At 41.1% G+C, this 26465-nt stretch overlaps 11 protein-coding genes across 11 annotated transcripts; 7 read left to right on the top strand and 4 right to left on the bottom strand.

Moving 5' to 3' along the window:
- Positions 1-4242: 4242 nt before the first annotated feature.
- Positions 4243-4585, bottom strand: GCK72_017451 (uncharacterized protein; the record flags this gene model as incomplete). The annotated part of the gene is made up of 2 exons (XM_003102306.2): positions 4243-4332; positions 4376-4585. 2 exons carry the CDS (start codon positions 4583-4585, stop codon positions 4243-4245), a joined length of 300 nt encoding a protein of 99 aa, XP_003102354.2.
- On the top strand, positions 4400-4696 carry GCK72_017450 (uncharacterized protein; the record flags this gene model as incomplete). The annotated part of the gene is made up of 1 exon (XM_053732095.1): positions 4400-4696. The coding sequence occupies one exon, from the start codon at positions 4400-4402 to the stop codon at positions 4694-4696; it is 297 nt and encodes a 98-aa protein (XP_053581008.1).
- Positions 4697-5593: 897 nt separating this feature from the next.
- Positions 5594-8034, bottom strand: GCK72_017449 (uncharacterized protein; the record flags this gene model as incomplete). Its single annotated transcript, XM_003102259.2, has 5 exons — positions 5594-5854; positions 5910-5992; positions 6041-6211; positions 6702-6796; positions 7934-8034. The coding sequence occupies 5 exons, from the start codon at positions 8032-8034 to the stop codon at positions 5594-5596; spliced, it is 711 nt and encodes a 236-aa protein (XP_003102307.2).
- An 807-nt stretch (positions 8035-8841) lies between these two features.
- On the top strand, positions 8842-9483 carry GCK72_017448 (uncharacterized protein; the record flags this gene model as incomplete). The annotated part of the gene is made up of 2 exons (XM_053732094.1): positions 8842-8973; positions 9259-9483. The coding sequence occupies 2 exons, from the start codon at positions 8842-8844 to the stop codon at positions 9481-9483; spliced, it is 357 nt and encodes a 118-aa protein (XP_053581007.1).
- Positions 9484-10359: 876 nt separating this feature from the next.
- On the bottom strand, positions 10360-12096 carry GCK72_017447 (uncharacterized protein; the record flags this gene model as incomplete). Its single annotated transcript, XM_053732093.1, has 5 exons — positions 10360-10451; positions 10499-10637; positions 10696-10881; positions 10932-11141; positions 11791-12096. 5 exons carry the CDS (start codon positions 12094-12096, stop codon positions 10360-10362), a joined length of 933 nt encoding a protein of 310 aa, XP_053581006.1.
- Positions 12097-12590: 494 nt separating this feature from the next.
- On the top strand, positions 12591-14691 carry GCK72_017446 (uncharacterized protein; the record flags this gene model as incomplete). Its single annotated transcript, XM_053732092.1, has 2 exons — positions 12591-12816; positions 14516-14691. 2 exons carry the CDS (start codon positions 12591-12593, stop codon positions 14689-14691), a joined length of 402 nt encoding a protein of 133 aa, XP_053581005.1.
- Positions 14692-14941: 250 nt separating this feature from the next.
- GCK72_017445 (uncharacterized protein) lies at positions 14942-17045 on the top strand (the record flags this gene model as incomplete). Its single annotated transcript, XM_003102375.2, has 7 exons — positions 14942-15019; positions 15076-15178; positions 15235-15454; positions 15500-15752; positions 15813-15968; positions 16018-16217; positions 16850-17045. The coding sequence occupies 7 exons, from the start codon at positions 14942-14944 to the stop codon at positions 17043-17045; spliced, it is 1206 nt and encodes a 401-aa protein (XP_003102423.2).
- A 338-nt stretch (positions 17046-17383) lies between these two features.
- GCK72_017444 (uncharacterized protein) lies at positions 17384-20747 on the top strand (the record flags this gene model as incomplete). The annotated part of the gene is made up of 2 exons (XM_053732091.1): positions 17384-17438; positions 17488-20747. 2 exons carry the CDS (start codon positions 17384-17386, stop codon positions 20745-20747), a joined length of 3315 nt encoding a protein of 1104 aa, XP_053581004.1.
- An 825-nt stretch (positions 20748-21572) lies between these two features.
- Positions 21573-22535, top strand: GCK72_017443 (uncharacterized protein; the record flags this gene model as incomplete). Its single annotated transcript, XM_003102279.2, has 4 exons — positions 21573-21671; positions 21727-21892; positions 22198-22300; positions 22361-22535. The coding sequence occupies 4 exons, from the start codon at positions 21573-21575 to the stop codon at positions 22533-22535; spliced, it is 543 nt and encodes a 180-aa protein (XP_003102327.2).
- A 617-nt stretch (positions 22536-23152) lies between these two features.
- On the top strand, positions 23153-25911 carry GCK72_017442 (uncharacterized protein; the record flags this gene model as incomplete). Its single annotated transcript, XM_053732090.1, has 10 exons — positions 23153-23332; positions 23493-23546; positions 23593-23775; positions 23821-23912; positions 23960-24099; positions 24157-24238; positions 24286-24426; positions 24546-25035; positions 25094-25332; positions 25674-25911. 10 exons carry the CDS (start codon positions 23153-23155, stop codon positions 25909-25911), a joined length of 1839 nt encoding a protein of 612 aa, XP_053581003.1.
- Positions 25678-26449, bottom strand: GCK72_017441 (uncharacterized protein; the record flags this gene model as incomplete). The annotated part of the gene is made up of 4 exons (XM_003102350.2): positions 25678-25863; positions 26057-26134; positions 26193-26273; positions 26339-26449. 4 exons carry the CDS (start codon positions 26447-26449, stop codon positions 25678-25680), a joined length of 456 nt encoding a protein of 151 aa, XP_003102398.1.
- Between the last annotated feature and the right edge of the window lie 16 nt (positions 26450-26465).

The raw sequence follows: 26465 nt of genomic DNA, 5'->3' as shown, positions 1-26465 counted from the left end.
CACTCTGAAATTTTCAGACTGAAAATGATGATGACTGGGGGAAAGGGAAAATGGTTTAGCTGGAATGGAAAAAAGGGAGTTCGAAATGTTTAAGGGAAACTGAAGGGACAGCAATACTCACAGACCTCTGAATCATTTCCTTGCCCTGACCCAAAATCTCATTCTAGTTACTTAGGCTATTTCTAAAATTCTCAAAACCCCGACAGAAGAGAAGAGACTACTTGGAAAAGATGTCACTTGAACTAATCAGATTTGTTTCCAAATTTGGATTTCTCTCACTGATTCATCGAGACGACGAAGTGCTCGAAAACCACTTGTGGGATATAAGGAAATGTTTCAAAAAAAGGAAATATTCAGTAGTGACACTTCACTTGTATAGGAACCATAGTTGTGCGGAATGACATTTTTCGATTTCCGGAATTCGAAATTCACAACCGGAATGAAATTTTCGGAATCCGGATTTCCGGAGGAAAAAACTCGGAATCCGAAATATCGAATGATTTGCTAAATTTGCAAGACCAAGTCATTTTTTCGAGTGTTTTTAATAATAAATAAAGATTAAAACTACTTTTAAGGATAAAATGCGAAAAAGAAGTATTAGGATAGTCTTTTAAACTCAAAAAACCGGAATCCGGAACCCGGAACCTGAATGACAAAAAAAAAGGAATTTCGGAATTTCGGTATAAGGAATCCGGATTCCGGACAGCTATGATAGGAATTTATCAGAAGGGCCATACTTCTCAAGGTCCGGCCGTTATTTTCTGACTAAATTAAAATGTTCTTTCTTGAGTAGAAAAGTTATGAATCTTTAAAACTTTATTCTAGATCCTCTGTGTTGTTTGATTCATAAAGATCATGATTCATCGTCATTCCTTATTTTACGTTATATTTTGATCTGAACGGATCCACTTCCAGATCAGTGACCTCCGAAAAAAGAAATAGAGAAATCCGACATCATTGCTCAACGAATTCTGCCCTCGAAACACAATTCGAAATTCGCAATAAATCTCTCTTAAAAATGTTTTATTTTCTCTTTCCCCGACGATCAAGAATCTCCGTCGGGGGTGCCGCCACCTTTTGAATTAGTTTCCACCTAAATGAATATCTTGAGAAATCTTTTCAGAGCACTTTTTTTCTTTTTTTTATGAAGAGAGGGGATCTAAAATAAAAATCTAGAACTGGGGAAATAAAATAATGATTTATAGGTTCTCAAAGCTCCAAGTGCTCTCTGAAAATCGGAAAACCAACTGCTGGGTGCCTCGACTTTTCAGCTATCCTAGACACCTATAAAAGTGAAAAGCAATGATCAACAGAGAGTGTTTTTCATCTTCTTTCTCTTCATAACAAACTAACCAAATGTTACAATTTTCTCAGTTTCTTTTCTTTGAGTGGAGTCAGGTTACAAAGGTTTTTGAGATTTCAGGAATAGGTGTTGAAAAGTTGAACACTTTCAAGTGGATCTTATGATTGTACATTTTGAAATATTACCAAAGTCTGATTGAATTCAACGGCAATTTCCTATAAAACTAAACCAATTATTGTCAAGTACACCTGAAGGTACTTGACAAGATTATGAGCAATTTCTCCCACCCCCAACTGACCAGATCTAATTGAATTCCATGAAATCTCAGTTTTTTGTAGGTCTAATTCTACTTGGAATTGGATAATGTTCCCTAGAACAAAGTCAGAGAGAGTTGAGGTGTTTGGAGCAGTTTTTGAAAGTTGGGAGATAGTTTGAGTTGCTATGGAAGAAAGGGCAAGTTGTCTGATGGCTGGCAAAGTTAAATCAGTTCGCCACCGAATTCAGTAAAACAGTAGAAAGTTTGGTCTTATAAGTTAAATAGGTCCAACTTCAAGAGTGTGTCATGGTATCACTGATTGTTCCCCTAAGTTTTCTTTTTATGGATCATATAGATCAAAAGCAGAGCTTCATTTTTTTAGTTGACAACTTTTCTGCAATAACAGTCCATAGTAAGTTATATATCGACAAAGTAATTTCTCTGCAAAATATTGCGATTTTTGAGCTGCTCACCTAAAATGACTGTAACTCTTTAGGGAGTGAATCTACAAAAATGGTGTCCACTACAAAAATGGAGTTATACTTTTGATCTGTATGAATAAAACAAAATCAACTTTGTGGGACAATCAGTAATACCTTGGCACACTTTTAAAGTTGGACATTTTCAATTGAAAATATTGAAATTGAATATCTCATGGCACGGTACTGTAGGACATCGTGCTCTACGAAAATCTGGTTTTTACTAATCATCAATTAAAAGAAGCTGTCTTGAAATAGAATAGTCAAGGAAAAGCTCACAACTTTCAAATTGAAACAATTGCCTAGCTTAAACCAGCGGATTATTTTGTTTCTCACTCACAGAAGACTTAATTTTTTCAAAATGGGTAACACGGAAGTTTTTCATTCTCTCTCCCTGCAATAAAAGACCTAAGAGTCAAATTATAAAAGTCATAAAAAGGAAAAACAAAAAAAGGAAGCTGGAGAAGAATGTGAATATTAGAGAATCCAACTGCAGCCCCCGCCTGGACAATAATTTCCTCCAATTCTTTCCCTGACCGGATTGCGTTGGGCTCAACAGAATGCCCTGTGGCAGTTTTCGAACCACTTTCCAAGGAAATCACGTACTACGAGTTTGAGTTTTTGAGATTTCGGGCGGTCTCCTTCATTTTTTTTCATTCAAAATATTTTCAGAGGTTAATGGAACTTAAAGGTTGAAAATGAGTTTTGGAGAAAGGGAAATGAGTGAAAAGAAGAGAATAAATAATAATAACCAGACAAATGAATGGAATTTTGAAAAAGTGGACGTTCAGGAAGATTGTTGATGTGTTCTGTTAAATTTTCCTTCTTTTTTCGCCGTCGTCTTCTTCCGGAATTAAATTATTCGGCGACAAGAAGAGGAAAGTAGTAAAACAGAGAAATTTGAGGAGAGGCATAGGAGGAGTGGAGTACAAATCTCAAAGAAAATGGAGAATACATTCTGATGAATCATGAAAAAAAAAGAACTAAAATCTGAGTTAGATTTCTGGGTTTGTTTTTATGGTCAAAGAAAGGGCAGCGCTAGAAGACAGGAAATGAACACAATTGGCATGGGCAAGTAATTGAGAGAGAGAGAGGTTTGAGGTATGGATACATTTCTAAACTAAAACTAATGGGAACGTGAGTTTTGCAGGTTTCTTCAAAGTTAATTCAGACTTTGGGGTGATACAGTACCATCCATTTAGAAATACAATTTTGGCATTTCAGTTTACAAGAGTGTGTCATGGTATCACTGATTGTCACAGAAAGTTAACTATTTCCAAATCATAACGATCAATAATAGAGCTCCATTTTTGTAGTTGACAACTTTTTTGTTCTGTACATTCATGGTAAGTTATAGTCATTTTAGGTGATAACCTAAAAATCACACTATTTGCTGAGCAATTATTTTGTCGAGATGTAACTTACTAGTGACTGCCCGTGTAGAAAAGTTGTCAACTACAAAAATGGAATTCTACAATTGATCTTTATGATTTATGAAAAATTCACTTTAATGGGAAAATTAGTTATACCATGACACCTTCTTGAAATCGGACATTTTCAACTGAAAATACCATTGCCTGGTTTCCTCTAGACTGAAACTGCTGTAACTCTCTTATTTGTCACTCAAATCTTCTGAAACGTATAGTTCTAAAATCACCGTTCTAAGGGCTTTCAGAAAAGTATAATCATGCCTAAGTTTGGTCTCTCCTCGACTTTACGGTATACGCCTTTAAACTGGGCTACTGTAGCTTTCATGGTTTGACCCTGCTGAGGCATGACTTTAGCTCACCACAAGCTGAGTACATCAGGAATAGTACGGCCGTATTCAATTTTTAAGAAAGATGCAAAACATCAGGATAATCCGACAACCCCAACAACTGTACTATCTTACACAAAAGCTACCATTTAAAGAACACGAAGTATTACGTGCAAACATTCATCACCCCCAAAAACGAAACGAGAAAAGGGATCAATGGTAAAATTAAAAGTTTAAGATGAAGGAGAAGATGAGTAGTAGCAGGAGGCCTTCTCAAGAAACCATTAAATTCGTCATGTGTATTCGTGTGTTTGTATTTGCAGTGAGCCCCCCTCCGAATACTAATCACCAGCTCTTCTCTTCTCCGAGAGGAAGAAAAAACGCCTTGTAGATAGAACAAGGATTAAAGAAGTAAAGTTTTACAAATATTTATTGCCATTTTTTTGTATTAGAGGGATTTAGAAGTGGAAAAAGCAGTAGAAGTTACGGAGAGCTTTTGTGACTTTTCTTCTTTTTTCGATCGCTTCGCTTCGTATTCCTGTAAACATTCAAACAGTTTATAGTACCTATTAGTCCCTCACCATCAACGCCTTGGTCGCATTTGCATGGACACCTCCATAATGTTTTTTGTAGAATCGTTCCATTTGCATGGATTTCTCATCCGTGAAAAGAGCGTCCCAAAGAGTTTGTGGCTGTGGTGCCTCACGTTGCTCTCCATCACCTGGAGTCAAGCAGTCATCGTCATTTGCAGGAAGTCCGAAACGGAATTCTGTATGTTCCACTTCGAGCATATTGGACACGTTGAGGAAGAGCAACTGAAATCAAGAAGATATTACCGTAAAACCTCTAATAGAGGTACCCCAGTAGCAAGAGTTTGGTGCACAATATCCCAAATGCCTTAAGAGTTATCAAATGTTTTCCAACTGAAGAAATATTTTATAAGTATTCAGCTATGTTTTGTCTGTTGATAACTTTTTGATATCTGCTTTGAGAAAAAAAATATACCGTGTTAAATAAGCTTCGCTGGGAGCACCTCTATCAGAGGTATTACGGTATATCACGGGTTCATTCTGATACAGATTTTGGTTTGATCCAAACCCTTTCGTTCGTCACTAGATAAACCTAGATTAAAATTTATTGACCCTATCTTCAAACGGTTATATCCGTCACAAAGGTTCTAATGACGTTCTGATCGGATTTCTAGAAAAGTTATTTCAAAAACAAAAACACGCAACGAAAACAACATTACCTCATTTCTTGTCATCTTTCTCCCGTGAAGATTATACCATATGGAGAATGCCACTGTCCCAATCGTGCCGATGAGACTTGTGGGATAACAGGGAAATATGGATAAGAGGTTTACTGAAAAATATGTTGAGGAATTAATGGAAATCCGTGAAAGAAATATGCACCTATCGCACCAAAAGTGAGCAATGCAAGCACAGAAACGGTGAAATTGAATTTGTCGTAAAAACCGGTGAAAGGTTTTTCGATGATTTCGGTGTGGGGTTCTCTTAAAGCTGAAAAATAGTTGTGGTGAACTCTTCGATATGAGAGTTCCAAGTTGGAACTTTCAACTACTCACCAGCCAAAAACAGACTATCATCCGACGGAGTTCTTTCTAACGTTGACGTTGACATTTGTTGATTCTATCAAAATCTATTAATCTCTTTTGAAAATAGTTTTGATTTTTGGAAATATTGGAATAAAAATAGGAGTAAAATAAATACAGTTTATTCAGTTGCATAGAATCAATAATTTACACGTCTACAATCGTCAAGAAGTTCACGCTACAATTATCACCCCCATGTCGATTCTTTCACTTCTTTCTCGTGTTGATGTTTCAAGAAGACATTGAGAAACTTGCCAACTTGATTGCTAATTGTTGTCATGTATGGTTCAACGGTTCCAGTGAATTTCTGCCAGAAGACGTGCCAGTCTGCCTCGACTCCCTCTGACATCAGGTGACTCCGTAGCCTCAACCAAGTATCCATCATTTGCTTCCACATGGTGCGGTACGTGGCGTAGACATCTTGTTGAAGAGATGCTTGCATTGATTTCTAAATGTCTAGGATTCAGAATCAAAACATCAAAAGTGGAGGATTCAAAACATACATAAATATGTGCTTGACTATACACTGGGGTGGCCGCTACGAATGGTCTGGGATGAGTTGGCATCTGTACTTCATACGTGAATTCTGAAATTACATAAGACTAAATAAAATTCTCGCTCGATTATTGCTAACCTTGGATATGATTATTCTGTGGATAATTGTTCTGAATCGGCGGTCCTGGGAGAGCATTCAAAAATTCAGACGAGGAGAATGGTCTCAACGTGGGGAAGTTTCTCAGCCCGTTATGTGATTTCGGAGGCGGAGTTGTGAAGGTGAAGGTGATGGGTTCCAGGGTTACTCGATCTAAGAAGTTCGAGTCAAATGGTTGTCAGGGGAAAAATACAGTACTGTGCAAAAAGATACGAATTTTATTGTTAGCCGTTTTCAGGGGTACATTGTCCAACTTTGAAAGTGTGTCATAGTAATTTTGATTGTCGCACTCAGTAGGTTTTTAATGAATCATACAGATTAAAAGGAGAACTTCATTTTTGTAATTAAAGTTTTTTGTACGGGCACTCTTTAAAGGGTTATGGTCATTTTAAGACGAGAGCTCAAAAATCGCACTATTTTGCACTGAAAGTGGTTACTTTGTCAATATGTAACTTACTAGAGTGAGCTCGTACAAAATAATTGTCAACTACAAATATGAAGCTCTACTTTTGATCTGTATGATTCATTAAAAACCTACTGAGTGTGACAATCAGAATTACCATGACACACTCTCAAAGTTTGACAATTTGAACTGAAAACGGCTACAAGTCGTATCTTTTTACACAGTACTGTAGAAACTCACTTCCAAATATGGGTACATATCCAGTTTGAACGTTGGGTAGAATTGGAGCACCGTTCACAAAGCAGAATGTTGCCAACAGTTGGAAAATGGGTGATCTGGAGAGTAAGAGTTTTGAGGACCAGTAATGAGGAGTACTGTAGTTTTGAAAAACCAACTTTAAAATTTCGCAAAAAATTACCTGAACAAGCACATTGCGGACAGATTACTCTCTTTGCGCGACGCTTAACAGATCAGAAGTGGAATTTACCGAAAACAGGCGGCACATACAAAAGTGGGAGTGTGGTGGTATGGTAATTGAATACCTCTTCTTCTCCTCCCGTGTCTCCGTCATTCTACTTATTCAGAACGAGAGAACGATTCAAGTAAAAACAAACAGGCTCTACCCGGCTGAGCATGCACAACAAACAACATTCTCTAATATGGTTAGGAAGGAGAAGGGCGCTGAATAAATAGAGTGAGCAACGCCTCCCTATTGAGCCATCCCGATTCCAAGTTTGTATGAGCATGGTCACACAAGACCATCTCTTGTTCAGCAAGAGAGCAATAGAGCAATAAAAACAAAGGAAGAAGGAAATGAAATGAGACGCGTTTTTTGAGAAGAATTCTTAAGCTCGCGCTTTTTTTCCGGTCACACCTTTTCGGAAAAAGCAATAGGAAATGTAAGACGATACGGGAGTACTTGAAAATGTCGCCACTTTTTGATAGACACATTTGATTGGTTTAGAACTTTTTGGAGAGGGTTCAAAATGTATTTTGAGGCGAGAAGAAAGTGGAGGACTATACTTAGAACTATGGTTGGGAGACACCTGGTTTAAGATAATATAGTTTTTAGTTCATATTTTGGCATAAACTGGCCGGCACATATCTCGCTTCAAACTCAATATTATGAACTGAAAACTATACCAAAATGTAGTTTTAGGCGAGTTCTATTTCTGTGACCTAATACGGGACGGATGGACCATTGGTAATGTGCAGCGGGCCGGGCTAGAATTGCTTTTTTGACCATTTTCGCATTTTTGGCATTTTTTTCCGGCCCGCGGTGCATTACCGAACCGCCATCCGGCCCTTAGCAGGTTGCAGTCATAGAGCTCGCCAAGATCTACATTTTGGTATATTTTTCAGCCCATAACATTGCGTTTTAAGCGAGTTACGCAGTGGTCCGGTATGCTTATAGTAATGGAAGATGTTTCAGAAAAGTTAAAAGTCTTTAAAACCTGTAAAAGCTAACATACCGTATCGAATCCATCCCACGATTTGATCCGAGTGCTCTGAGCAAGCTCTCAATTGCAAGTGTGAAATGTGTCCATCCTCTTCCTTCTCTCACCCAATTCATTGTTTCCCATTCCGCTTGACGCCCACCGTGTTGCTCATTCCGTTTACATTCGAGATTATCAAAATGTTTTCATTTGAAAAGACACAAAAAAAGGAGAAGGGATGAAAGAAACAATTGAATATGTTCTGGTGTGCATCTTTTTTTGAGGAAAGAATTATTCAACATCTTGCGTGATGCTCACTTGTTCATTGTTACGTCGATGGCAAGGATCTGGAGGAGATGAGAAAAAGTTTCGTCTCGAAAAAATACTTTGAAATGATGGAAATTTCCCTTTCCAGAACTGGTGCTGCCTCGAATCAGGCTACCAAATCTAGGCTCTGCTATAACGTTTAACCATTTTTAATCGATTCTGATTAGCAGAAGCACCCCAAAGCAGTTCGGAATCGAAAATAAAGTTAGAAAATTGAAAATCTTTAAGTGAAAACAAGTTCTACTGATAAATAGTTCTGAAAAGGGACAGTTCTCGAATGGGAAAATTCTGAAAAATTTTGTGCTGAAACTTATCGAATCACCGAATTCTACTAATAACTCATCCGCTACATGTTTCAACTTCATCTCCCCCGTCATTCATCACTCTACACCATACCAGTCTAACTAATTGCACCCCTCGTATCCAGTTTCGTGCCCCCACGGATCATCTACTTTTTCCCGTCGTCACTTTCCCCTTCTCTTCCGTACCCGTATTACGCAATACTTTGCTATGTCATGAAAACTTCTTCTCTGCTTTACTTCATCCTATTTTTCTTGTTTTTAAAATCAACGAAGTGTGCAGACCCATTAGAGTCCCTCATAAGAAATGGGTGGCTAATGTTGAGAGATTACGGTGAAAAAGTGATATCAAATATAGCGATTCCACGGACTTCCGATGTTCCTGAAGGTGTTTCTTCGTCTTTTCAACTGGATCCAGATAAGAAGAAAGCTCTAGAAACGCTCACTCAGGTAACTTCTTAAAGTGGGACTGCGCTATTCAAAATCGACTTTTTTTTACATGAATCGACGCAGATTTAGGGGTTGACAATAAAATTCATTTGAAGGTAGACTCGGAACAACTTTGACAGATTAAAAATTTCTTGAATCAAATTTCCGAACCTTCCTTCAGGTGAATTTTAATGTCAACCCCTAAATCTGCGCCGATTCATGTAAAAAAAAAGTTGAATTCGAATAGCGCAGTCCCTCTTTAAACTGAAATTCCAGCTCAAAATTTCACCTTTTTTTCAAATTCAGATGATGAATACATGTCCACGTGGATATCCTGTTCTAGATATCAAAGGGTTGTGGCATGTGACAAAAGTGAGTAAACGAATGCTTCACACTTCATTCATTGATATTCACGAAGCGATTGAGAAGCTGTCGACTGGAGGATCAGTCACTTCAAGGAAGTCATTGTTCTCCTTATTCAAAAGTGATCCAATTATGAGATGCTTTCAAATCACAGGCGAGTTGCAATAACATTAATAATACCGGTCAAAAAGATACTAACTTTGGCCGTTTTCAGTTGAAATTGTCCAACTTTGAGAGTGTGTCATGGTAATTCTGATTGTCACACCCAGTAGGTTATTAATGAATCATAGCAAATTATATATCGACAAAGTAATTTCTCCCTCAAATCGCCCCGTTTCAGTGCAAAATAGAGTGATTTTTGAGTTGTCGCCTTAAAATGACCATAACTCTCTAGGGAGTGTCCGTACAAAAAAGTTGTAAACTACAAAAATTAAGCTCTACCTTTGTTCTATATGGTTTATACACCATTTACTTTGTGGGACGATCAGTGATACCGTATCACCATCTCAAAGTTGTTAATTTTCAACTGAAAACGGCCAAAGTTTGTACCTTTTTGCACAGAACATCTAACCATATTTTTATTTTCAGTCCTCAACGACTCCACCTCATCTCCTTTTGAATTCTCCTACCTCTCCACAGACAGCCAACGAAAATCAATCATCGGACATGTATCTCGTGCCTCTTCCACTCAAATCACCCTACATCTAGCATCCGTAATTGACATCCCTCTCTCTGTTGTTCACGCTTCCTCCACATACATTGTACTCTCTCAAACCGACACTATACCTGCTCCATGTGACAGTTTTCTGGTGATAGAAAGAAATCCCACAGTTTCAGTTTCAGCATCTAGTGAAATCTCTCAAGTTTTATCTTCTCTCGGTGCAAATTCAGCGTCTAATCCTGTTATTTCTATGAATCATTGTAATGATCTACCCACTAAAATTCCCACTGATAACTCTAATTCTGTAATACGACCTGCTTCACAAGTGAGTAATTCTAACTCTAATATTTATTCAAGAAGATTCAATAAACTTTTATGAATTATCATTTCTTTGGTGGTTCAACGAGTTTCAGCCCAGTTTTCGCAAGCTGAGCAAGCTGTGCCGGCTGAACAGGTTGAAGGTGACGCCCACGATCTGGAAACATAGATTCCATATATCTCATATCTTAAAATAAATCTCACTTGGATCAGGGCTCAATGCCATTAATGTCTTATAGTTATTCTCCATCTGTCTGACAACGTCAGTGTTTTCTGGAGTAAGAATCATGCGAGGACGGAGAACAGTGAACGAGATTTCATAGGAAGGAGAGACGTGCATGATCTGGAAAAGAGAATAAAATTATTAATCTCATCTCATCTCAATCATCTCAAATACGTACTGCTCCACAATTCGTATCGTTTCCACAATAGTATGGAGCCGAGAATACTGTGACAATTTTCCGATCGAACATGAAATTGAAACCTTCTTGTGACACTTCATGAGCTCTCACAATCAAAGACAATCCCAGTTTCTTCATGAAATCGGTCAACGCTTTCTCTCCAAATATCACCGAAATCGCTCTTTGCTGAAACATAACGTTTAGTGATCTACTATAATAGAAAAACGATCACTAACCATATTCATTGCAAACACATTACATTTGTCCTGTGTTGGATCTGCCCACATCAAATCGACTTGAAGACCTTCGTCACACTTTTTCGGTGTTTTTGGTTTTTTGAGCTCTCGGAATGAGTCCCAAGATTTGTAGTTTTGGGGGATTCCGCCGTGCATACAGAGGATTCGTTGTCCAACACGAGCACACAATGGGAGCTCGTTGAACACATTCTGAAAACGTTAGAGATAATTGAAGCCGGATTGAATCTTGAAAATTGTTTTTTTTCTAGACAACACTCTCTATTGTTTGGTGTGGTTGTGATTTTTCATAATGTTGTCCTGATCACTCAAATATTTTGTTGTGGCTGATCAGTCATATACAGTACCTGTCAAAAGGTTATGTTTTCAGCTGAAAATGTCTAACTTTGAGAGTGTGTCATGGTAATAGTGATTGCCAGATCAAGTAGATTTTTTATGAATCAAACAGATCCAAAGTAGAGCTTCTTTTTTGTAGTTGATAACTTTTTTGTACGAACACTACCTAGAGAGTTATGGTAATTTCAAGACGACAGCTCAAAAATCGCACAATTTTCCACTGAAATTGGCAGATTTGAGGGAGAAATTACTTTGTCAATACGTAACTCTCTAGGGAGTTCTTGTACAAAGATGTTGTCAACTACAAAAATGAAGCTCTACTTTTGATTTGTATGATTCATAAAACATCTACTTGATGGGACAATCAGAATTACTATGACACACTCTAAAAGTTGGACAATTTCAACTGAAAAAGGCCAAAGTCCATAACCATTTGACCGGTACTGTACGTGTCACGTTCATAGGCCACCCTAATATTTCAGATTCCATGCAATTTCTAGCCCACCTGATAACGTCGCCACATAGTTGATCCTCTCTTTCTTGTCACTTCTTCATGAAATCCATACAATCGATTCATCTTCATACATTCATGATTTCCACGTAACAAATGTAGCATATGAGGATGACGAACTTTATAGCAGAAGAGAAGAAGTGACACTTCCAGAGCCTTCGCACCACGATCCACGTAGTCACCGAGAAATAGAAATTGTACTTTTGGAGGGTATCCAACAGCATCGAAATATCTTATCAAGGCATCCAGTTGGCCATGAATATCCCCAACTATAGTTAGAGGGTGCTCGATTTCAAGCATTGCTGGCAGTGGTTTCAGAATTGATTCTGTCTGAAATAAGTTTAACAAAAGTACTCTGTCTATCTACAAACCTTCTCAAGAATCGTGTACAACTGTTTATCGGAGAACGGGTCTAAATTTCTCCATTTCACCACATGTTCGATTATTCGATGAGCCAGTTGATCGACTGTTTCTCCTTGAAAAATGTCTCCTGTTCGACTTTTCATTTCTTTTAGTTTCGACATTCGACTCGTTTTAGTTTGGGGAGATGGGAAGTGTAGGAATGATTAGTTTTCTGGAGTTTCTTGGACGATGTTCGTTCTGCATTTTTTCACGGAAGTTCACGGAAAACTTTTTTTGAGCAGAAAATTGTAGTGGTTTTTTTTTGAAAATTGAGAAATTTAGACCCGTTCTCCGATAAGCAGTTGTACACTATTCTTGAGAAGGTTAGAAGAGAGACAGTATTTTTGTCAAACTAATTTCAAACAGAATCAATTCTAAAACCACTGCCAGCAATGCTTGAAATCGAGCACCCTTTCACTATAGTTGGGGATATTCATGGCCAGCTGGATGCCTTGGTAAGATATTTTGATGCTGTTGAATACCATCCAAAACTACAATTTCTATTTCTCGGTGACTACGTGGATCGTGGTGCGAAGGCTCTGGAAGTGTCACTTCTTCTCTTCTGCTATAAAGTTCGTCATCCTCATATGCTACATTTGTTACGTGGAAATCATGAATGTATGAAGATGAATCGATTGTATGGATTTCATGAAGAAGTGACAAGAAAGAGAGGATCAACTATGTGGCGACGTTATCAGGTGGGCTAGAAATTGCATGGAATCTGAAATATTAGGGTGGCCTTTCGCCCCTTTGCGTTAAGTGCACATAAAAATTTTATCTTTTCAATTCTTTGTAGTGTTTTACAGAGATAACAAAGCTCCTGATTTTACAGAAGTGCCTTTTCAATAATTTTCTAAATTTTAAAAAAAACTGAAGTTTATCTGTTTTCCTGACCATAACACATAGTTTTCAGTTCTGGTTTTTTATCTGTTTGTTTATCAATTCCAAGGTGTTACAAAATCAGAACAAAGTTCCGTTTCACCAGCACCTTCCTTTTGTCTCTTCTTCCATTTTTATGATCTTTGTTACGGATTATATATAAACAAAAATCAGTTCAAAGTGTCCTAAAAATGAATTCTCTATCTATCTTCTTCTCATTATCTCTTCTGACCACCTTGATACTATGTGATATCTATTCTTCGAGAGAGAATACCACCCTGAATTCATCTGAATCTATTCCAACACCTCCATCATTTCCTGATTCCAAATTCCCAGTACCTGACGAATTATTACAATCAGTGACCGATGAACAACCTTATAAAACAGCAAAAACAAAATTGTCTGTCGTTTTATTGTGAAAGAATGAAAGCGACTCCTCCCAATGATTTCATTCTCGTTGTTTGATACATTTGTTATTTTATGTTTTCTCTCTTTCCCAATAAACTCTTGCCACTTCGAACTGAAAACATTTGAACGCAATTAGTATATGATCTGTAACTTCATGATGTACGTAGACTAGGAATGAGTATAATTTCAAAACGGGTTATCAATAGAGTGACGAGTTTATTTTTAGTTCAGAAAGTATATAAGAACGATGTAGAATGTGTTAACAAGTTTTTTGGTTTGTTAAGTTGTTAGTACTGTAGGGAAATCTCGCATTGTTTGTGTAGATATCAGATGAATTCGTCAAGTAGGGTTGCTCATTCTTAACTTTCACGGTTTGTTGATTAATTGGAAGAATTAAAAATGAGAAAACATAGCAGAGTATAAGGAAAGCCAGCTTCATTCGAAAAATTTAACTCCCTAGTTCGTCCGTTATAAGTCCCGCATTATGGCTGACTAGGGAAGCGAGTCGGTCTGGAGATAGGGAACTTTGATCTTGGTTTTCTAGAATACCAGACCTCGAGGGCAAAAACTGATTATATATTTGGAATCAGCGTTTTCTCAGCTTTCCAATTATATAGGTCACGACCCCTATCTCCAGACCGACTCGGTGACCTTCCCTAGTGAGCAGAGACTCAATTGGCAACCTGTCAAGTCGTGTGCAAACGTGCTCCACCAGACTTCGGTTTCGCGGTAAAATAATTTGAATTCATATGGACAAAAAGGACCCTGTGACTCGGTTCTAGATGTTCATTCTAGTAATAATTGATAGCCTCTAGAAGTATTGTGCTGTTATTTTGAGTAACTGAAACTTGAAATTTTGGCATGAATTATCTCCTATTCTGATCCGAGTTGAAAGCAATGCCTCATCTCTCGTTGATTTTTCACAGAATTAACTTTATAAACCTCTTTTCTGAGATGTGATGAAATTTTTCTTGTTTATATTATCTTATTCAGTAAATCCCACTGACCCTCCAATCTTTCCCGTTTTCAGACATGAATCTATTCCTTCTTATGGCCAACTGGACTGCAAAACCAATTCCAAAATCTGAAATCGCTATGCCTTATATTTCAAAGAATCCTGCTAATGATGTTGTTATTCGGAGACCAAGACAAGATTCGACTACAAGTATGGAACCCGAGAAAATGGAGAATGTTAAATCATTTTAAATCACATTTTTTCGAATAAACAATTGTATATACTGTATCAATGGATTTATATTTCAAAAGCACAGACAGAACATTTCTTTGCGGTTGTTTTTAAGTTTCAACCCACTGCTTCCAACTGGTCATCATTAATCAAACACAAATGATAAAACGCACTGATAACAATGAGGGTGTTCAAAACAAATGCTGAAATTTCTTTTTCCGCGTATAAAAACTGAGCCGTTACATTAGTTTTCTGAGTCTCAGTCTCATCATGATTGCTATATTTTTATTTATGTTAATTTCCATCGGAAGTTTGAAATCAAAGGAAATCGAGGAGACATTGGATGCAGTGAGTTTAGATAGATTTAGATGATTTTTTAAATATAAAACATCTGAAAACTTTAGGTAGAATTAATTGCATATTACGGATATCCAGTAGAGAGACACTATGTTACAACGGATGACGGGTATACGATTGAAATGCAGAGAATTCCTTATGGAAGAGATGGTAAATGAAATTGTTGAAACCATCGCAACCTGAAAATCCCAACCTGAAAATTTCAGACCGGTCTATCGATGGTTGCACAAAACGGCCTGTTGTATTTTTCATGCATGGCTTATTCGCCACTTCCTATATGTATCTTTTCAATCTACCATCCCAAAGTGCTGCTTTTGTTTTCGCTGATGCAGGATTTGATGTGTGGCTTGGTAACGTCCGTGGCACAGAATACGGTTTGAACCACACTACTTTTCACCCAAAGGAAGCCAGATTTTGGAACTTTACGTAAGTAAACTTCTGAGTTTTCAAAAAGTAATGAACACATTTTAGACTCTACGAGCACTCCCACTTTGATCTCCGCCAACAAATTGAATATGCTCTCGAGAAAACCAACCAGAAATCTCTATTCTATGTTGGACATAGTCAGGGAACTACTGTAATGTTTGCAAGACTTGCTGAAGCAGATGCCACGTGGCAGAGTAAAATTAGAATATTCTTTGCACTGGGCCCAACTGCTGGATTCTTGAAGCCATTGATGCCATTCACTTTGTTGGGAGAAGGTCCCTTGCAACAGTTGATACAGGTTCGAAATTTCAGATAATCTGAAATTCAGATTAAAAAAAAAATTAAAGTAATGTTTCAGTTTGTATTGGATGGAAAGTTTGGAATCTTACCTGTTGAAGTTCCAAAAGCTATCAGCTCAATTATCACAAATATTTGTCAATCGAGATTCTTCTCTCCTTTATGTTCAGCTGGATTAAATGCTGCAGGATTAGAGACGTTGGGACAAGTAAACACGGTGAGATTCCTAGTTGAAAACTTCAAAGAAAAATTATTTATATTTTCAGTCAAGAATTCCTATTATAATTAGCCATTTTCCATCTGCAACTTCCACTCTCAACTTACTTCACTGGGCACAAATCTTCAAATTTCATGAGCTGAGAAGATTGGATTTGGGAGCGAAGAGAAATTTGATTGCTTATGGGCAAAAGGAAGCTCCTAAATTTGATATTGGAAATATTGTGGCACAAACTATTTTGTATTTTAGGTACAGTAGCGCTCAAAAGATTATCAACTTTGGCTGTTTTCGCTAGAAAATGGTCAACTTTGACAGTGTATTTTGGTGACACCTGATTGTCCGAAAATTTTTATTTTGTATGGGTTGAACAGAGCAAAAATAGCACATAATTTTTGTAGTTGCCTATTTTGTTGTAAGAACACTAAAATGAAAGTTATAGGTCATCAAAGCTACCGTAAATACTGTATTATAACGGCATAGAAGTGACCAAACACGTTGCTCCTAATCAGAACCGAGAAAAAAACCCCTGATAAACATTTTTATGGATTCTGAGTAGAGATGGGGTGCCGTTATAATACAGGTGCCGTTCTATTACTGTTGCCGTTATAATACAGTATTTACGGTATTTCTCCTTGAAAACTACTAATTCCAGTGCATATTATCGAAATTTTGGAGCTTTTCACTTTGACAACCTGCAACTTTCAAAGTAGTGTCTGTACAAAAAAAGGGTCAACTACAAAAATAATGTCCTATTTTTGATCTGTTCGCCCCATACAAAATTTAGTTTATCGGACAATCCGGTGACATTGAAATACACTGTCAAAGTTGGTCATTTTCCACTAAAAACCGCCAGTTGATTATCTTTTGAGCCGTAATTTCAGCAAAGAAGATCAAATCACGGATGAAATGGATGTTCGGGAGATTATAATGAAACAAATGGGACCTGGACTCATCGAAAGTTATAGTCTGGACCATTTCACTCACGCAGACTATGCAATTGGACTCAGGGCCACCGATGAAGTTTACAAACCGATCATTTATAGAATTTACAAAGAAATTAAAATGAAAGGGTGCTAGTTAAATGAAACCAACTTGTTCAATAAAAATACATCTTGATTTGAAAAACGTTGCATCAGCTGTACCAAGAATCGAAAAACAAACTGTCTTGGAGGGAACGAATTACTAGTTTTATGACCTGATTACTATCACTACTGGGTCAAAGGACTGCGTCAGTGTTCTGAATTCTTTTTGCCCTTCTTATCGAATTCCCTGATCGAAACTTGTTTTTGTTCTTGGTTTGAAAGTAAAGAGAGGGAGTGAGAGGAGGGGTTGTAAATAAATATTTGGTACTATAAAAGGGAACCATGACACGAATTGAACACACAGTTCTACGAAGACTTCATCTTCTTTCTGCAATGAAGGTGGTCTTCTTCTCCACTGTGATTCTCGTTCACACGGTGTTAGCCGGTGGTGAGTTGAAACGATTTCCTTGAATATTTAATAAATCACTTATTTACAGGTGGCGGAAGCTATGTTAAAGCTCCAGGAGGAGCTGGAGGTGGAGGCAATGGCGGATACGCTTCCGCTGCTGCACCTCCAGCGCCATATGCTTCGACCGGTGCGAGTGGAGGATCGGGAGGAGGCGGTGGTGGATATGCTGGAGGAGCTCCACCTGCGCCATCTGGAGGATACGCTTCGGGAGGAGGAGGCGGAGGCGGCGGCGGCGGCGGCGGAGGAGGAGGATATGCTTCGTCTGGAGGAGGTGGAGGAGGATCATCTGGAGGATACGCCAAGCCTTCTGGAGGAGGCGGAGGAGGATACGCTTCGGGAGGCGGTGGAGGAGGAGGTGGCGGATATGCCAAATCTTCTGGAGGAGGTGGTGGATCATCTGGAGGAGGATACGCTAAACCATCAGGAGGAGGAGGAGGCGGTGGATATTCGGCTGCTGCGCCACCACCAGCTCCACCACCACCACCACCGCCACCACCGGCTCCAGCACCAGCTCCAGCCCCATCTGGAGGATATTCATCTGGAGGAGGCGGAGGAGGATCCTCAGGAGGAGGTTATTCATCTGGAGGCGGAGGAGGTGGAGGATCATCTGGAGGAGGTTACTCATCTGGAGGCGGAGGAGGTGGAGGATCGTCAGGAGGATATTCTAAGCCATCAGGAGGAGGCGGAGGAGGCGGCGGAGGTGGATACGCAAAATCATCTGGAGGCGGAGGTGGATCATCTGGAGGAGGATACACTAAACCGTCCGGAGGAGGTGGAGGCGGAGGCGGAGGATACTCAGCTTCTGCGCCACCACCAGCTCCACCACCACCCCCACCACCGGCCCCAGCTCCAGCACCATCAGGAGGATATTCATCTGGAGGAGGCGGAGGCGGCGGATCGTCAGGAGGAGGTTATGCTAAAACAACAGGAGGAGGAGGAGGCGGTGGATACTCAGCTTCTGCGCCACCACCAGCTCCACCCCCACCCCCACCCCCGGCTCCAGCTCCAGCACCATCTGGAGGATATGCTTCAGGAGGAGGCGGCGGATCTTCATCAGGAGGAGGTTATGCTTCAGGAGGAGGCGGCGGATCTTCATCAGGAGGAGGATACTCATCTGGAGGCGGAGGAGGAGGCGGCGGATCGTCAGGAGGATATGCTAAACCATCAGGAGGAGGCGGCGGCGGTGGTGGTGGATATTCTGCTTCTGCTCCACCCCCACCACCACCACCAGCTCCAGCCCCAGCTCCAGCCCCAGCACCATCCGGTGGATACGCTTCAGGAGGAGGAGGCGGCGGCGGATCTTCATCAGGAGGAGGTTATGCATCAGGAGGAGGCGGAGGAAGTTCATCTGCAGGAGGAGGAGGTGGCTATTCTGCCGCTGCTGCTCCACCACCGCCCCCACCACCGGCACCTGAACCAGAACCAGCACCAGCTCCAGCAGGCCCACCAGCATCATCAGGAGGCTATGCTTCCTCAGGAGGAGGCGGAGGCGGCGGATCGTCAGGAGGAGGAGGAGGATCATCTGGAGGTTATGCTAAACCATCAGGAGGAGGAGGCGGTGGCGGATATTCTGCTGCTGCTCCACCACCAGCACCGGAACCAGCTCCAGCTCCACCACCACCACCAGCTCCAGCTCCATCCGGCGGATACGCTTCAGGAGGAGGCGGCGGATCTTCATCAGGAGGAGGTTATGCATCAGGAGGAGGCGGAGGAAGTTCATCTGCGGGAGGAGGAGGTGGCTATTCTGCCGCTGCTGCTCCACCACCACCCCCACCACCGGCACCTGAACCTGAACCAGCACCAGCTCCAGCTCCAGCACCATCAGGAGGCTATGCTTCCTCGGGAGGAGGTGGAGGAGGATCGTCAGGAGGAGGATATGCTAAGCCATCAGGAGGAGGCGGAGGAGGATATGCAGCTGCATCTGCACCACCACCACCCCCACCACCAGCTCCAGCTCCAGCCCCAGCACCATCCGGTGGATACGCTTCAGGAGGAGGAGGTGGATCATCAGAAGGAGGAGGAGGCGGCGGATATTCTGCCGCTGCAGCTCCACCACCACCGCCACCACCAGCTCCAGCTCCAGAACCAGCACCCGCTCCAGCTCCAGCACCATCCGGTGGATACGCTTCAGGAGGAGGAGTTGGAGGAGGGTCATCCGGAGGAGGATACGCTACATCTGGAGGAGGTGGAGGAGGATCATCGGGAGGCTACGCTTCTGCATCAGCCCCACCACCAGCCCCAGCTCCTGAACCAGCCCCAGCCCCAGCACCAGCTCCAGCTCCATCCAGCGGCGGATACTCAAGTGGATCATCAGGAGGAGGAGGAGGCGGAGGATCGTCAGGTGGATACTCAGGAGGATCTGCAGCCCCACCACCACCACCGTCACCACCGCCACCACCGCCACCAGCTCCAGCTCCAGCACCATCTAGCGGAGGTTATTCTGGAGGATCATCGAGCGGATCATCAGGAGGAGGAGGAGGAGGAGGATCTTCAGGTGGATATTCCGGCGGATCTGCAGCCCCACCACCAGCACCTGAGCCAGCTCCAGCTCCACCCCCACCACCGCCACCACCGCCACCAGCTCCAGCTCCAGCTCCAGCTCCAGCTCCAGCACCATCTAGCGGAGGTTACTCTGGAGGATCATCGAGCGGATCATCAGGAGGAGGAGGAGGAGGATCTTCAGGAGGATATTCCGGCGGATCTGCAGCTCCACCACCACCACCAGCCCCTGAACCAGCCCCAGCTCCACCACCACCACCGCCACCACCGCCACCACCGCCACCAGCTCCAGCTCCAGCTCCAGCTCCAGCTCCAGCACCATCTAGCGGAGGTTACTCTGGAGGATCATCGGGCGGATCATCAGGAGGAGGAGGCGGAGGATCGTCAGGAGGATATTCCGGCGGATCTGCAGCCCCACCACCACCACCAGCCCCTGAGCCAGCTCCAGCTCCACCCCCACCACCGCCACCACCGCCACCAGCTCCAGCTCCAGCTCCAGCTCCAGCTCCAGCACCATCTAGCGGAGGTTACTCTGGAGGATCATCGGGCGGATCATCAGGAGGAGGAGGCGGAGGATCGTCAGGAGGATATTCCGGCGGATCTGCAGCCCCACCACCACCACCAGCCCCTGAGCCAGCTCCAGCTCCACCCCCACCACCGCCACCACCGCCACCAGCTCCAGCTCCAGCTCCATCCGGCGGAGGATATTCTGGATCTTCTGGTGGTGCCGCTGCAGGAGGAGGATCATCAGGATACTCTGGAAGCCGCGCTGCTCGTCTCCGTTCCTAATCACTTCTTCTACCATAATCTTCATCATTTCTGCTTGTGTCTTACTTTTTTCAACCGGTACAATCTTGCTGTCATTTCAACTTTTTCGACAATAAACGCCTTCATTTACTTTTGTGTATTTGGATTTGAAAAGCTTTGCAAACTCAAGAGGACCATGTTTATTGAAACTGATTCCACTCGAACCAACAACAATAAAACATTCTCCTCCATTCTTTACATTTCCAATAAATTCCCATTCTGTTTGACTTTCGGATTACCGATTGATTAGCCTCCATTTCAATTTGCTTGCTCTCCCTCTCTTTGTGTTCCTGTTTCCCTTTGATTTCCGTAAAACAGATGGTTGGCACTGGTCCAACATTTTTCGCATGGCTGAATAGTCATTGTCCTCGTTTTCATAAGTGTCCCATTGGTTATGCAAATGACTTTGAAGAGAGAGAGGGTCATTCTAGGTTGAGGACCTTTTTATTAATATTTCGAATGCATTCTAATACTGTCTCAGCTAGTGATAGTTCTGCTAGAGCGAGAGTTACCTGTCAAGCGTAACGTCTGTATTTAGCAAAAACAATAAACATATCGGATATCACCTTTCCTCCTCCTCACTGCACACACTTTTCCCTGTTCAAATACTGTGTGAGGGTGAAATGGTGATGCTGATGACAAGGAGCCAATGCGGAGAGAGTATCTGGGATCCAGAGGCGCAGGCATCTAGTGGAGAGATGCGTGTGAAATAGAGCCCTTCCTGCGCGGGGTTGTCTCTGCCCCACGGGAGCTTTCTTCTTTTCTTCTTTGTTTTAACTTTGTATCCTTATGTAGCTTATGTTTCAGATGTTTCAACGAATCATCTCACTGCTACTATTGCTGTATGCATGTAAGTCAGTAGATGCTTACATGTGTCACAAGTGTGCAAGTACTGATGCAGTTTGGGTAAGTTTTAACAGTTTCATGGATTAATAACTTTTAAATATTTATATTTATTCAGAACTGGGTGAAATATGGATTACCAGTTAATCAAGGGGACTCTATTGTGAGTGATGACAAGTGTCTTGTGGAGAGTAAGCTGAAAAAAGATGGAGATGCCTGTGCTGGATACTGCATGACTATTAACATTACGAGAACTGATGAGGAGAACAAGGGGAAGACTATTTGTGAGTTTTTCTATTGGATTATTATTTAGAATGTTGCTTCAAATATCGTTAAAAGTGTATTTTTTGCACTATTCCGAAAGTTTTTGTCAAATTATTTTCAGTTGTCCCAAACGAAACGTAATAAGAAGTTTGTGAACAATTTTCAAATGTATCAAAATTTCTACTTTGATTTCCAATATTGAATTTTTTTAATAGGTATTCTCCCGATTTTTAATTATTTCGAAGAAAACTATTGTGATTTTCGGAATGCGAGATTCAATGTTTTCGCTGACAACTACAGCGATTTCTAGAATATTTAATTCCAGCCATCGTCCGTGATTGTCAACCTCGTACACGAAACCTTCCGGAACTGACAGAAGAAGACGCCCCACTGTGCACTTCCTACGAAAAAGTGGTGAACCGCCGAAAGTGAGTCATCGAAGAAATGGGAACAATGCAAATTAATCTTCTTCTTTTTTCTTCTTCCAGTGTGAACATCACCACATGTTACTGCCGCGGTCACTATTGCAATGGACTCGGATTCGCTGAAGCGACACGACATTCGAAAGCACTCGAACTTCCGCAAAACTCTATCGAGCCAAAAGAATCTTCTAACTTTCCGTGGTTCCTTATCCATCTTGCACTGATTTCTTTTTTATCCTAATCATTGTGCTGATACATTCGTTCAGCACATGTCGGAGGATGAAAGACGACGAAAATGAGGGAGAATATGAGATGGGTACACAGGGTAGACAAGAGGAGGTTATAAGTTGAACTAAATTGCAATACGAGTAGGATTTTACATTTGTTAACGCTAATAACTTGTTATTTTTGTCTTGGCGACACTCAATTTTAATAAATTAAGTTTTTTTAATACTGAAACTCAAGAAAAACACTTTAAAATCCCTTTTTAACCTCCGAAAATCATTGAATTCGAGAGTAAAAGTCTCCCGTAAATCGACATTAACCTCGTAAATGTATTCACGCTCCACCGCGCACCGCGCGAAAGCCGATTTTTCAAATTTATCTGCGTACTTTATTTTGAACATCTCGATTTTTAATGGTTTTTCTCTTGTATCCAGTAGTTTTTATCATTTGATTAGCTTTCTCAAACAAAAAAGAAAAGAAAATCGTGCGAAATCTCTCGCTAGATGACAGTTGTTGTTTATTATTTGCTCACATCATCCTTTCGCATTTCTTCCTCGATCCACAGACAATTTTTTATTCGAATTCCATCTCAATGAGGAACACAATTCAATTCAAAGAATCGATTGATAATTTATGAGTTTCGAAACGATTCTCTACACCGCCGTCGTACTTCTATTCATTTTCCTTGTATTCCTTCTCACCACCGCTTTTCTCATTGTTCGACGCTCCAAACAAAGCAGTGTGAATCTGCAGACAGTGGTGGTGACTCAAGAGAATCCGTATGTCACGATGACGAGTCGATCGTCTAAAATGGTAAAGGAGAGAACATCTGTTGTGTGTGTGTCTGTTTCCTCTGTTTCCTATGCTGACCTCGAAATTTTCTATTTAGAATTTTCTCCTACCAATTCTTTCTCTTTTTTCTATAGCTTGTTCTTCAAATTGTATATTTAAATCGTTCAAATTTCATTTTCAGGAAATCCCAGTGATTCTTCCCAAGAAATTTAACATGACCGACACTGAGCATAAGGTGCGTGTGCATCCTCTCACCGCTTTCACTAAACAAAATTTTTCAGCACCTTCCGCCTCACAATCCACCTCCACCGGTGCCACATCACCACAACACTCAACTAACTCATTCAACTCACCATAACAACTCAACGACAATCTCTTCGGCTACTAGCAGTATCAACACAACATCCACCGCTAGCAAGAAGCCCGCTGTCGCCGCTCCAGCTGCTCCTCTGGCCAGTAAAGCGGTTGGTGTGTTATACTTCATTCATTTCGATATTTATTTCTTACAGATGGACACAGTCGGTCGTGTCATGCAGCTGAATGGACATGTTGGATTCGACTCGCTTCCTCATCAACTCGTTAAGAAGGCTGTTGAAGCAGGGTATATTGTAGAAAGAGATTTCAGTAGAAGAAAATGAATAATTCCAGATTTCAATTCAATCTAATGTGTGTTGGCGAGACGGGAATGGGAAAAACGACACTGATAGAATCGCTTTTCAACATGAAACTCGATTTTGAACCATGCAATCACGAGTTGAAGACCGTCGAGTTGAGGACTAAAACTTATGGTTGGTTTTGTGGAATTTCTGCTGAAAATAGAAAATGAGCTAAAATCAGTATTTCAGACGTCGCTGAAGGTGGAATTCGTGTGAAGCTGCGACTAGTCGAGACCGCTGGATTTGGAGACCAACTTGACAAGGATAAGAGGTACATTATCGCTTTATTCTTGTAAAAAGTACCCATTTGAGTTTCAGCGCCAAGGTGATAGTCGACTACTTGGAGTCGCAGTTCGAGAAGTATCTCCAGGAAGAATTGAAGCCACGGAGAATGCTTCAATACTTCGATGACTCAAGAATTCATGCGTGTCTTTATTTTATATCGCCAACTGGGCATGGGTGAGTAGAAAATTAAAATCGATTTACAGTAAATTATGTAAAAAGTTCACGATACAAGCCTCACATTGATTGCTAAACAATTTCAAGCTAATATACGTTTAGAAACTCTATTTTTCCAGACTGAAAGCCCTCGACTTGGTGACATTGCGTGAATTGGCAAAGCGTGTCAATGTTATCCCAGTAATAGCCAAATCCGACACGACATGCAAGGACGAGTTGCTGAGATTCAAGAAGAAAATTCTTAGCGAACTGAAATCACAGAAAATCGAGATTTATTCATTCCCAACCGATGACGAAACAGTTTCGACAACAAATCAAGCAATGAACACAGCTGTTCCATTCGCTGTAGTGGGAAGTTGTGATTTTGTGAAGAAGGAGAACGGACAAATGGTTCGTGCTCGTCAATATCCATGGGGAATAGTGGAAGTTGAGAATGAGCAACATTGTGATTTTGTGAAGCTCCGTGAAGCTCTTCTCCGTACGAATGTTGACGAAATGAGACAAAGGACACATGAATCGCTATATGAGAATTATCGACGCGATAGACTTCGACAAATGAAAATTGGAGATGGGGAGACTGGGCCGAAGATAATTGAAAAACTTGCACAGGTATTATCTCATTAGATTAAAGAAATGAGGTTTCACTGATTCTAAGCGTCGATTCCAGAAACATCGCGAGTATCAAGACGAGTTCAGTCGCCGAGAGCTGAGTCTTCGTGAAGAATTCCAGAAGAAACTCGACCATACTGAAGCTGACATGCGAAAAATGGAAGAAGCATTGGCGGCACGCGAGAGAGAAGTTCAGGATAAGCATGAGCAGGAGGCGAAGAAGTTGGACGCGGAGATTCGTCAGTTGACGGAGGAAAGGATGAAGTTGATGGCGAAAGTGTCGAAGAAGCTGAGAAAGTGACGACTATTCTGATAAACTGACTGTACCATGATTTGATATTAATCCCCGTATTGCAAATACGCTTTTACCCTATTTCTTGTTGTTTTTATTCCCATTTCTCTCTCAAAAGTTATTGATTTGATCTTCATTGAGTGTTTGTTTCCCTTTCTTATTCCTCATTTATCGCATATTATACACGCACATTTTACTGGTATTAATACTTGTTGTTGTTGCAACTGCTTCCCTTCCCGTTCCAATCTATTATGCCGATATCTCTATTCCATGTTAAATGAATAACAACAACACTAGGCGATATATATGAGAGATTTTATACAATTTAAAAGAAATATTATTTCAGAAATTTATTCATAAAGCGGCAGCAATTGGGCTTCGGCAGTGGCACGTCCGACTTCGTTCTCGCACAACACGGTGAACGTTCCGAAGTGATGCATTTGAACGTATGGAATGGTCAAGCGGCACACATCGGCGGTGTCTTCAATGATGACGTCACTGAAGCGGAGTTTGTCTTCGTTGAACAGCCAGCACACCTGAAGAAAATCGTTTTGATTGGTGGCGTCACGTGGAAAGTTGTCTAGCATGCTTCGGTGCAAAGTTTTTACAAAGCGTTCGACAAATCTCAAGAGCAAACACAATCATGTGCATGTATATTTTCTTTTTAACGAGTTTTCCACTTTTTTGATTTAAAATTTCTAAAATTTTAGGATCAAACTGCAAACTCACTCGCGGACGTGGGCTACCGAGAAGAACACAATCGAAGACGGCTTTTCCGCCGATATGAACCCGCAAATCGCCGAAAACCTGGAATATTCAAAAAATAGAAAAACAAATTGAATTTTCTGAGAACTATTTAAATAACCTTCAAGAATTCTGGCGCATAGTTCCATGGATTGTTGGCATACTTGTTCTTTGGAATCTCGTAGGCCAAGTGGTTTACTTGCTGGAAATATGTGTGTTAATAAGGAAATTACGCAACTAAAATGCGTCTAAGGCACCCCAGATTACCTTTGTCAACGGTGAAACTTGTTGTGCTTGTCTATAAACTCCATCAACGCAGTCAACATTCAACGTGCTACTGTACTGACGTGGTGGCGGCTGTGGTGGAGAATATGACATCCCGACGACGTCTGAA

This window comes from Caenorhabditis remanei, chromosome V (assembly GCF_010183535.1).
Source record: "Caenorhabditis remanei strain PX506 chromosome V, whole genome shotgun sequence".
Lineage (NCBI taxonomy): Eukaryota > Metazoa > Nematoda > Chromadorea > Rhabditida > Rhabditidae > Caenorhabditis > Caenorhabditis remanei.
The sequence above is the reverse complement of the archived record's forward strand: the minus strand, read 5'-3'. Positions and strand labels throughout refer to the sequence as shown.